Source organism: Bombina bombina, chromosome 2 (assembly GCF_027579735.1).
Source record: "Bombina bombina isolate aBomBom1 chromosome 2, aBomBom1.pri, whole genome shotgun sequence".
In the NCBI taxonomy this organism is placed as follows: Eukaryota; Metazoa; Chordata; class Amphibia; order Anura; family Bombinatoridae; genus Bombina; species Bombina bombina.
The window spans coordinates 345,737,004-345,749,728 of record NC_069500.1 but is presented as its reverse complement, the minus strand read 5'-3'; the positions used below and the strand labels follow the sequence as shown (position 1 = coordinate 345,749,728).

At 38.9% G+C, this 12,725-nt stretch overlaps 1 protein-coding gene across 1 annotated transcript in view; it reads left to right on the top strand.

The window, feature by feature from the left end:
- Window positions 1-12,725, top strand: part of ATXN2 (ataxin 2) — a gene marked incomplete in the record, with an annotated part of 1,324,939 nt that overhangs the window by 755,828 nt on the left and 556,386 nt on the right. Inside the window, 2 exon segments of the mRNA XM_053699757.1 lie at window positions 3,706-3,801; window positions 4,699-4,766. Coding sequence (XP_053555732.1) covers window positions 3,706-3,801; window positions 4,699-4,766 — 164 coding nt within the window.

Here is a 12,725-nt window from a genome sequence, read left to right as displayed (position 1 = left end):
TGGGATCCTCGGGAGGCGAGGTTACCTGTAAATGTTTTAGAACTCTGTGCTATCTTCAGGACCCTTAAGCTTGGCTCTGTTCAAAGAAGTCTCATCTTTTCTTTCAGTCAGTATCACAGCAGTGGCTTATGTCAACCATCTAGGTGGAACTCACAGTTCTCTAGCTATGAGGGAAGTGTCTCAGATTCTCTTAGGTTGAAATCAATTCTTGTCGATTCTCTGCATTTCATATTTCTGACAGTTACAAAATGGGAAGTGGTTTTTCTCAGTCTTTATGGGTCTCTTCACCAGGATGTGTTCAATCATATTGTGGATCTTTGGGGTCTTCCAGAGATAGAACTGATGGCCTCTCATTTGAACATCAAACTTCCAGATTCTTTACTAGGTCCAGAGACCCTCAAGCAGAGTTAGTGGATGCTCTAGTAGCTCCTTGATTGTTTCAGTTTGGTTATTTGTTTCCTCCTCTGCTACTCCTACCCAGAGTGATTTCCAAGATAAGTCTTTAGTGATCCTTATTGCTAAAGCTTGGCTTTGCAGGATTTGGTATGAATATCTAGTTCAGATGTCCAGTTGTCCTCCTCTGCCTCTAAGGTCAGACTTTCTGTCTCAATGTCTTTTTTTTCCTTCTGGATCTCAAGTCTCTGAACTTGATGAGGTTTCTCTGATTCTGTGTTTGAAATATTATTTCAGACCCAAAAGCCTGTAACTAGAAAGATTTATCATAAGGTCTAGAAGGCCTTTATTTCTTGGTGTCTGGGTCATGGTTTTTCCTGGAATTCTTTTAGAATTTCTAGGATCCTGCCGGTTTTACAGGATGGTTTGGATAAGGGTTTATCTGCCAATTCTTTGAAGGGGCAGATTTCTGCTCTCTCTGCTAATCTTCCTATTCATGGTTTTGTTCAGGCTTTGGTTTGTATCAAACTTGTAATCAAACCAATTTCTCCTCCATTGAATCTTAACTTGGTGTTAAGGGTTTTGCAGGCTCCTTCTTTTAAACATATGCATAAGGTAGATTTTTCGCCTATGATTGTTTCTTCAGATAACTTTAGTAGAAAAATAATTGTTACTTCTTTGTGTCCTAATCCTAAAAATGCTTCAGAAAGATCTTTGCATATTCTGGATGTTGTTAGGCCATTGACATATTACTTTGATGCTACTAATTTTTTTTATCCATACTTCCTGTTTGTTCATTCATTTTTTGGATTATAGAAAATCTTCTGCTTTTTCTTTAGCTTCTTGGTTGAAACTATAGATTCACAAGGCTTATTTGATTGGGGCAGGTCAGCCTCCACCGCAACAGATTACTGCTCATTCTACTAGATCAGTTGCTACTTCATGGGCATTTATGAATGAGGCTTGAGTTGACCAAATTTGCAAGGCCACTTGGTCTTCTTTGCATACGTCTACTAAATTCTACCATTTTGAAGTTTTCGCTTCTTAAGGCCGCTGTCTCAGTTTGCTTTTTTGCCTTTCTTTCTTTCTTTTTTTTTTTTTTTGTAATGCACTTAAAATAAATCAATTTTTTATTGTGATTGTGGATTTAATTTCTCAGTTAAAAAAAAGTTTTTAAATCCTTCCCTTTATATTACTCGTGGACTTCACAGCTTGGGTATTAGTAGCCAGGAGTAATGGATTGTGGACGCTCACCACCTGTATGAAAGAAAACATAATTTATGCTTACCAGTCCATGAGAACCCCCCCACCCTGATCTTTTTTAGGTTATTTTTTTCTTTAGCACATCAACTTTTTCAGTCAGCTAATGTTACTTCAGTAGCATATATCAATAATCAGGGGGAAACTCACAGTTCCTTAGCCATAAATTAAGTATCTTGAATTCCTTTGTGGGCATTGGACAATTGTTGTCTAATATCTGTGGTTCATATTCCTGGAGTGAGAAATTAGGATACGGATTTTCTCACCTGTCAATCCCTACATCTAGGGGAATGGTCTGCCAAGAAAGATCTAATGGCCTCTCGGTTGAACAAACAACTTCCCAGGTACTTTGCTCAATCCAGGGATTCTCAGGTAGAATATGCAGATGCTCTAGTAGGTCAGTGGTCTTTTCATCTAGCCTATGTTTTTCCTCCTCTGGTTGTCTGCCAAGGGTGAATGCCAGACAAAAGGGGTCATTTAGTGATAAGTGATATTGATTTCTCCTGATTGGCCTTGCAGGGCTTGGTTTGCAGATCTGTTCCAGATGTCCAGTTGCCCACTATGGCCACTTCCTCTACGACAAGATCTTCTGTCTCAAAGTCTATTTTTTTATCTAGATCTTGAACAGTTAGTTGTTAGGTACATAGATTTTTCTGAATCTGTAGTGGAGACTTTGATTCAGACTTGTAAACCTGTGACTAGGAAAATCTATCATAAGATTTGGAAGGCCTATATTTTGTTTGGATCATGGTTTTTCATGGCATTCTTTTAGAATTCCCGAAATTTGGCAATTTCTTTGAAATGGTTTAGATAACGATTTATCCACTAGTTCTCTTAGAGGTCAGATCTCTGCCCTTTCAGTTTTGTTTAATCAAAAGATTGCTAATCTTCCCGATATTCAATGTTTTGTTCAGGCATTAATCGGGATTAAGCCTGTTAATAAACAGATTTCTCCTCCCAGGAGCCTTAATCTGTTTTTAAAGGGTTTGCAGACCTCCTCCATTTGATCCCTTCTTGGAAGGGTTTGTTTATTTTGGCTATCTTTTCTGCTAGGAGAGTTTCTGAGTTATCGGCCCTTTCTTATGACCCTCCTTATCTTTTTAGCATGATAAGGCAGTTTCGAGAAGTTTGATTTGTTTCCTAAGGTGGTGTCTTCAGACATTATGAGTAGGGAAATTGTTGTTCCCTCTTTTTGTCCTAATCTTAAGAATTATATGGAGAGGCTTCTCCATAATTTGGATGTTGTTAGAGTTTTTAAATGCTATTTGCTGGCTACTAAGAATTTCAGGCAAACTTCTAGTACGATCTTTTTTCTGGTTCTAGAGAAGGGTAAAAACCTATGGCTGTTTCCTTAGTTTTTTGGATTAAGCTTTTGATTCATAAGGATTACTTGGAGGTGGTTCAGCCTCCTCCTAAACTAATTACTGCCCATTCAAATTGGTCAGTTGCCACATCTTCGGCCTTCGAGAATGAGGCCCCTGTAGATCAGATTTGCATGGAAGCTACTTGATTTCCTTTGCATACTTTTACTATATTCTACCATTTTAATGTTTTTGCTTCTTCTGAAGCAACATTTAGTAGGAAAGTATTCAAGCTGTTACTGGTTGATGTTAAATTGGATTGTGGACTCTCATCACCATGAAATACATTTATTTTTCGGGTAAGCATAAATAGTTTTTTTTTTTATTAAAAATAGTCAGGTTAAGCTGTGGGTTTACTAAGTTTCTTGTTTTATATTTTAAATACCTCCTTTTTTATTAACCTGCTATTTCAATATCTTGATAAAAAAAATGAGTCCCAAAATAAACTTGATTAGTGATAATTCTGATGACCTTATAAAGTAGCTTTTTACCCTCCCCAAAACCTATACAACCTCTTATAGTTTAACTTATAAATTTTTTCATTTTATTATAAAGAAGAAAAACTATCTCCTTGTAATAGTATTTTTACAACTACACTTTGTGTTTTAGCTGATTGCGATATTGTGATGTGACTGCTTGATTTTGTTTTCTTAATATTTTTTTCATTTATTTTTTATTTTATTATATAAAGCAAAGGAAACCAGAGTACAAGACCAGAGGCACAATTCTCCTGCTGGCACAGAGAAGTCATGTGAATCGTCTAACCTTTGTAAATCTGAAAGCAAAGGTATGTGTAATGATGATAAATACTGATATGAAAAAAAAAAAAAAAGGATAAAACTGAGACTCAAACCCTCTAAATATTAAGATTAGCTTATCTAGCTGCATTATTTGTGTTAGGAATGTGAACAATTTTAAGCCTTGTAATAAATTCTGCAGTCAGGATACATTTGCTTTACTTTGTTTAAAAACTTTGAGCGAATTTTGCTTTTTCTTATTCTATGTATTATTTTTGTGTTTTTATTCATTATTGATGAATGCGTGTATTAGAATCTTTTCAGAAGTCAGTGATGCTCCTCATCAAAAACTTCTCTCCCTGCTTTACACATTTTTGGGTTTGTTTGTATTTTTACCTATTTTGAGAGTTGTATGGTGGGTTGCCACTATGCTGTTACACACTCACTCAATATGGATAGATTTTTTTGTATCTTTGTCTTATGATTGGTTTCTATTGTTTTGTAAAAATGCTGTTAAAGGGACACTCAAGTCAATATTAAATTTTCATGATTCAGATAGAGCAGCAATTTTAAACAATTTTCTAATTTACTTCCATTAACAAAATGTGTACAGTCTTTTATTTTTTATACTTTTTGAGTCACGAGCTCCTACTGAGCATGTGCAATACATCACAGAATATATGTATATGCATTTGTGATTGGCTGATGGCTGTCACATGATACAGGAGGAGTGGAAATAGCTATAACTTTTAAATTTGTCAGAAAAAAAATCTACTAGCCATTTGAAGTTCTCACTGAGATTTTGAATTGTCTTTTTATCATGCATTTGTTGGTTATGCAAATCTACTGTATTTACTGGTCCTTTAAGGGTAAGAAAAAACAGTTGCTTTATAATTTAGTGGACTATAAACATATATTAACTTTATTATCTTTATTCTCCCTGTTAGTGCCTCCAATGGTTTCAGAACAAAAGAAACAGCTGGACGATTTAAAGAAGTTTAAAAATGATTTTAGGGTAAGTTGTAGTTGAGTATGTTACATTGAAGCCAGCATGAAACACATTTTGTGTACAATTGATACAGCTCTATTAATGCATATTTGTTATACATTGGTAGGCAGTGTCAAAGATCCATAAAACTGAAAGAAAAGGTTTTTTTAATATAATTAAAAAAAATAAAATGATGTGCACTAATAAAATATATACACTAGAGGGTATAAATGGAAAGAGTCCACAGCTGCATTCATTACTTTTGGGAAAATAAGAACCTGACCACCAGGACTCTCCCACTCCCCTCATCCCCCAGTCATTCTTTGCCTTTCGTCCCAGGAGGTTGGCAGAGAAGTATCAGAAGTTTTCGATAGTCTCTTATGGAGGGTAGTACTCCGGCATGGGACTGGAGTTTTAAGTAGTCCTATCAGCCTCTCAGTGAGAGCATGGATGAAAGTTAGGGTCATGAGATGCAGGGGAGAGTCTTTCTGTGAAACCATCCTGACTCATATTAACAGCTCCACAAGCAATCAGCGTTGACTAGTTTCGCTGCCTGCTTCTTCTCTCCAGTCCATGGCAGAGGCGACGCTACTATCTGTCACACTTGAAGGGCCATGTTCCTGTTCCACGGCATAGATAGGGTTCCGTTGGGCTGGTCCTGCGGGTGTGCCTGTTGTCATTGGGCATTAACCTACGGGTTGCCTTTTCTTCTTTTTACTCCGGTTAGGATGTCTTTTATTTGATTTTGCAAGCTCATGTTTTGTTTTATATTCCTTCGGGGATTTAGTCTCTGGATTTGAAACTCGCGATTTCATGATCGCACTGGTTACTTCTACGGAAGTTGTACTGAGGACGCGTTAGTCCTCTGTCGTTTATCTCCCTTCCTGGGGGCATGTATTTCAAGTAAAGGCTGAGGTTCAGCTCCTTATGGCTTGTGGCCTAAAATTCGGTCTCATGGCGCCTATCTGCCTGGCTGGTCCGGTTTTGGCGCTGAGTGCTTGCTCTACTATTTGCGTTTATTTATTATCTTGTTTTTACAAGTTTCAATTAAACATTCTGAGAAGAACTGCGGGTCCGTGGGGTATGGGGGACTGGTTCAGCCCTCACCGACTCCGAGCTGGTCATTTGGGACTCGGTGGAGTTTCAGTCCATCACACTTTGTAGGTTCCGATTCTTCTGGATTTGAGTATTTTCCTTCCCCGTGTGGGTTGAGGATTGGAAATTTTGGACCTCTTTTCTGCCGTTTTGGGTGGTCTTGCCTTCCAAGGGCTATCGGACTTGTTCTTTTTTTTGGGGACTCTTTCTTAGGGTCGAGATCTCTGGTCTGGGTTTTTTTTTTCTCCTTTGCGGACTTCTTTTTCTGGGAGTTTGCGTTCCTTACTGGGATAATTGGCTGCTTTTCTCATTCTAGCCATGTCTAGGGGTTGTTTCCGGAGTTGGGTTGCTATGCATTCTCCTTCCCTGGATGTTGTCCTTGTGGTTTGTACTCGGAGGAGATTATGAGGCCTAGCCTTACTGACTCGATCTTCGGGTCACTTTGTCCCTGACGTTTTCCTTTCGGTTATGGATGTGTGGGTATTCTAGCCTGTTGGACTTAAAATCTTCTCGGTTCTGGCGTGCCCTATTGCTCTTTGAAGTTGGACTTCTGTACGGGGTGCTCTCTTCCCCTTGGGTTGGGATTTCTTGTGTGAGTCTTCAATCCGTTCTACGGGTTGGTCTTCCCGGTATAGTCTGTTTTTTTTTTTTTCTTCAGACGGGGTATGGTGTTCCCTGGGGTATTGTTTGTCTACACAATTCTGGGGCTCGGGGTTTCTTTTAGGAATTTTTTATATTTCTATGTCTGGTCCGGAAGCCCTTATTCTCCAAGGAACTTCGACTATTCTTATGGTCTTGCTAGTTGTGCTACTAGTAGCTGGGCCAGGAGCTCTGTGTGCTTGGGCTCCTTGCGGCCTGCCTTGTTCTTGAGGGTATGTGCTTTCCTTTTAGAGAGTTCCTCTTTCATGTTAATCAGGGGCGCCTGGATGATTTTTGTTCGGCTCTACTTACGGCTTGGCCTTGTGAGCTTGTGCGCCATCATTGTCTGTACCGTTCCATTTGAGGTGGGTTGTCTTGCTTCCTTAGAGGTGAGGTTTACTTTCTCTGGAAGATGTTTCCCTGTCCTGGGTGCAGGAGGGTGGAACAGGTTGTCCTGTTAAGAGAGTGATTCCATTTTTATTTGGATTTTATTGCACCCTGTTTAAGGTTTTCTGGGATTCCTTGTTAATCCTCCATAGACTCTCCTTTTTGGGAGTTTTCCGTTGTCTCCCTTTCTATGAAGGGGTGTGTGGTTGAGCCTCGTCCTTTGGGCGATGGTATCTCTGGAGGAGTGTTGGCTCAGTTGCGTCCATTTTGCGGGGCTCTAGTTTGGACTATCTGTGGGTCAGTGTCCTTGGGGGCCGTGTTTTCTTTTTCAAATGTTTTCTGGCTTCGGACATAGCAGAATTTTTTCTGGGGTTGTGGTTTCAGGTTTGGTGCCCTCAGAGTGGGCCGCCTTTTGTACCCTCCTGTTTTAGCATTCAGTGTCCTCTATAGCTTGGGTATTGTTTTCCTAAAAGTAATGAATGCAGCTGTGGATTCTTTCTATTTATGAAGAAAAACATCAGTTATGCTTACCTGATAATTTTATTTCTTCAGATGGAAAGAGTCCACAGCTCCCCGCCCATGTTTTTTTGGGGGGCGGCTGTAATTTCTGTTCTTCTGGCACCTTTTCACCCTGATATTACTTCTACTGTTCCTTGTTCCTTGGCAGAATGACTGAGGGATTAGGGGAGTGGGAGGAGTATTTAAGCCTTTGGCTGGGGTGTCTTATTTTCCCAAAAGTAATGAATGCAGCTGTGGACTCTTTCCATCTGAAGAAAAGAAAATTATCAGGTAAACATAATTTTGTTTCTTTACAATGGCATGGAGAGTCCAAAAATCCATTATAATTACTAGTGGGATTTCAACTCCTGAAAAAGCAAAGATGTAAGAGTTACTCCCACTTCCCATAAACCCCCAGTTATTCTTTGCCTTGTACATCAGGAGGATGTGCCAAGATGGTGTCTGAAGATATTTAATTCTTTTATGGGTAGTTTCCCTGCAAGCAAGGATTGGGGCTTCGGTGATTCTAATAGCTCCAGCTTGGGCTTGCAGAATTTGTTTTGTAGAGTTTTTGAAGATGTCATACTTTTCTCCCGTTGAAGTTGCCTCTGAGGAAGGACCTTCTACTTCAGGGTCCTTTCCTACATCCAAACCTTGATTCTCTGAAGCAGACTGCTTTGAGATTGAATGCCTAGTCTTGTCTAGATGAGTGATTGATACTATGATTCAGGCTCGTAAGCCAGTAAACATAAGGTGTGGCGTACATACCTTTACTGGTGTGAATCTAGGGGTTTTGTCTTTTCTTCAGGAAGGCCTGGAGAAAGGCCCGTCAGTTAGTACTCCAAAGGGCCAGATCTCTGCCCTTTCGATTCTTTTACACAGATGTCTGGCCGACTTACCAGATGTTCAATCCTTTGTTCAGGCCTTGGTTAGAATTAGGCCTGTGTTTAAATCTCTTGCTCCTCCGTGGAGCCTTAATCTTGTTCTTAGGGTTCTGCAGCAGGCTCCGTTTGAGCCTATGCACTCTGTTGATATTAAGTTATTGTCTTGGAAAGTTTTGTTTCTTCTCGCTATTTTTTCTGCTCATAGGGTCTCAGAGCTTTCGGCTCTGCAGTGTGACCCCCCTTACCTTATTTTTCATGCGGATAAGGCGTTCCTTTGTACCAAATTGGAATTTCTTCCTAAGGTGGTTTTGGACTGCAGTATCTATCAGGAAATTGTCATTCCTTCGTTCTGCCCTAATCCTTCTCATAAGGAATGGCTGTTGCATAACCTGGATGTTGTGCGTGCTCTGAAGTTCTGAAGTTCTATCTACAGGCTACTAGAGATTTTTGTCAATCTACTGCTCTTTTTGTGGTATTTTCTGGTAGATGGAAGGGCCAGAAAGCCACTTCTTCTACTCTTTCCTTTTGGTTGAGAAGCGTTATTCGTTTGGCTTATGAGACAGCTGGACAACAGCCTCCTGAGAGGATTGCGGCTCATTCAACTAGGGCTGTATCTTCTTCCTGGGCCTTTAAAAATGAGCCTTCTGTGGAACAAATCTGCAAGGCGGCCTCTTGGTCCTCGTTGCATACAAATTCTACTAATTCAATGTTTGTGCCTCAGCAGAGGCTTCTTTTGGGAGGGAAGTTCTTCAAGCAGTGGTACCTTCTGTTTAGGTCCGCATGTCTTGTTCTCCCTTCCTTCCGTTCTGTGTCCTCTAGCTTGGGTATTGGTTCCCACTAGTAATTAAAATGTATTTGTGTACTCTCCATTCCAGTGAAAAGAAAACAAAATGTATCCTTACCCGAAGATAAATTATTTTCTTTCCTGGCATGGAGAGTCCACCACCTGTCCTTTATTTAAATTTTCAGACGGCTTTTGTCTTTTCTAAACTTCAGACACCTCTATACCCTTTGTGTCTTATGTCTTTCTGTATTCCCTTCGGCTGAATGACTGGGGGTTCATGGGAAGTGGGAGTAATACTTTTAGAAGGTGGCCAGGAGTTGAATTCCCACTAGTAATTTGAATAGATTCGTGGACTCTCCATGCCAGGAAAGAAAATAATTTATCACGTAAGCATAAATTTAATTTTTTCACTGCTTTTAGTCTTGGCATGTTCCCCACTAGTCTTTCACATTGCAATTGGATGACTTCATTCAACTCAGCTCAGCTTTGATGGCTTGTGACTGCCCATTTTCCATTTGATCACTCTCCACAAATTTTCAATGAGGTTTAAGTCTGGAGATTGAGCTGGCCATGACAGGTTTTTGATCTGGTGTCCCTCCATTCACACCTTGATTGACCAGAGAGAGGGAGTTTTCATTCTATATTGAGGCCCAGTTTGCTCGCAGAGTATAGTGCTTGTCAGAGGGATGTATAATGGGGCATGGTGTGTGATTCTTTTTTCACCTTATGGGATATTTTTCATTAAAGGGACAGTCAAGTCCCAAAAAAACTTTCATGATTTATATAGGTCATGTAATTTTAAACAATTTCCAAATTTACATTTACCACCAATTTTGCTTTGTTCTCTTGGTGTTCTTAGTTGAAAGCTAAACCTAGGAGGTTCATATGCTAATTTCTTAGACCTTGAAGACATGCATGTGAAGTGACCTAGGAGTGAGCACTGATTAGCTAAAATGCAAGTCTGTCAAAAAAACTGAAATAAGGGGGCAGTCAGCAGATGCTTAGATACAAGGTAATTACAGAGGTAAAAAGTATATTAATATAACAGTGTTGGTTATGCAAAATTGGGGAATGGGTAATAAAGGGATTTTCTTTCTTTTTAAACAACAAAAATTCTGGTGTTGACTGTCCCTTTAACCTTTTATAATTGGTTGCAAGGACTTGTCTTTTGCCTCCCTTTATGAATCTTGAATATAGCAGAGGTTAAGGATAGAAGTTATTCCTTAACCTCTGCTGATATGTTTCAGTACTGGTTTGGCTGGTTTTCATAGTTATTTATATATTTGCTAATAATAATATATGGCACTCGGACTGTTCCATATCCCTTGCTGTTTTGCTTGCATCTGCTTTTTTTCCGCGCGTCGCCCTCTGGTTTACGTGTCCCTTTAGTTTTCTATAGTTTCCCTGCATAGCGGTTTACACTTCTTGGGTAGCACACGTCCCTTTAGTCAATTTACGCACGTTTGCTTGGTTATATGCAGGTCTGGTTTTGGTGAACTAACACCCATTTTTTAGTTGTTGGGGTTTTTTTGCGCGATCTGAGGTGCATATTTTTGTCCTCGCATTTAATGTTAATCTCTCCTGCTTTAATTTGCTGTTCAGCTTAGCGTGCATTGTACCTGTGACTCATTTTTGTGAAAGCTACTTAGGAGATAGTAAGTGGTTTCCATTTCTCATAATCTTTTTAAAAGGGTTTTAGTGTTTATTGCATTGCTTTGCCATATGCTATAATGGAGCAGCTAGAGTCTGTCCCTAAATCTACCCAAGAAAACTGAGTCTCCTGGTGTGCTTTTTTTAAGAGAGCTGAAGTGCCTTCTCCAGTTCATTTATTTGGCTCATGTTTAGATTTCTTAATGTACTCAGACCAATCAGCTGTTTCTCTGAGTACTAATGCACCTACTTCCCTTCCTAAGATAGGGAGAGTCCACGGCTTCATTCCTTACTGTTGGGAAATACAACACCTGGCCACCAGGAGAAGGCAACAACACCCCAGCCAAAGGCTTAAATATCCCTCCCATTTCCTTATTACCCCAGTCATTCTTTGCCTTTCGTCACGTTCGGATGTGGCAGAGTAGTGTCATAAGATTGGGGAGTCCTGAAAAAGGGTATCTGCCCTTCGAGATAGGACTGGAGTTTTAAGTAGTCATGTCAACCTCTCAATGATAGTATTGATGAAAGTTGGAGTCTGGAAATGCAGGGAAACCATCTGTGAAACCATCCAGACTACTGCTGAAACTAACGAGTTTCAGTGCCTGCTTTCTTTCACTCAAGTCCATGTCAGAAATGCTGCCACAAGACTGTCACACTTGAGAGGCTGTGTTCTGTTCCACAGCATGGATCCTGGAGGTAAGATCTTTTTAAATGTTTACACATAAAATGCTATAATAGGGTCACAGTGTGGCTCCTTTATACCTTGATAGGATCCAGGGTTAATATTGTCAGTATTTATGATAAGAATCTAAAGTAGTGCTCTCCAAATAATATATCGGCTTATGGCAGGGTTATAACACTATATATTTAAATAATTATCCTTTAAAATAGAAACCCTTAACTAACATGCATCTACTAGAAACCATACAATTAATATAAATACCTGAATTCTTTTATTTAGTTAATATCCATGAACATTTTGAAATATATTTGCAATACCAGAATATGACACAATATTATATGCGTTTGAAAACTATTTAAATATGCTATGCAAAGTTCATACACGTTTACCTTTAAAACCAGACTTATTTACAAATAGCCTTTCATTCAGTTTACACAATGAGACTAAAATCTTTATCTTTTAACATTCAAGCAATACAATTCTAACAGTGCTTATAATCAATAGGATAATATTTATATTTTGCTATTTAACTGCAATTTATCCTAATACAATATTAATTTAAAATATCAGAACTTGCACAGATAAGTTACTTAGCCTACCAGATACAAATTTAAACAATAAATAGGCTGTGACTTCCAATTTAAAATACAATTTATTTCTCTAACTCTGCCAAACCCAGCAACAATGAATGCTTATTTTAAATTGTTTTGCATACAAACAGGCAAGCTAAGAACTATCCAAAACAATGACACACAGTTTAAAAGTACAATCTGCTCTTTAAATCTATTTGTTACAGCAATCTCTTAATACATAACCAAAAAGAGTACCAAATCGATATCCAATATTCCTTGATAGGAATATTTTCACCTCAGAAAATACCAATAAGTATAATTTGCAGTCAATGAGAAGAATAGATCAGCTTTGCTTGAGTAAATGGTATTTCACGCCCAACAGGAACCAGTTACAAGTTTAGCTCAGCAGAAATCTGTCCTTCTCTTTCTTGCCTTAAGCTTATATGGGTTTCTCCATCATGGGTGATAATAATGGGTGGCCCTCCTTGTCCCTTCTTTTGGAATATCTGATCCGATTGGCCCTTAACGGAGCTGAGCATGTTCACCATGGGAACGCCTCTTTTGAACAGCTAAATCCTTTAACTGTCATACTGGGTTTTGTCCTTCGGTGGCAGCGTTGCAACACAAACACAGCAATACCATTTCTAAGCATTTTAACAACTTAATTCAGTATTTCTATGAAATGGTTATTCATTTTATCATAACTTACTGCAACAACTATTCACAATATTTGTTTTTGATAAGTAATATCTTATGAATTTTCTGATCATTTTGATATGAAACATCAATATTTCC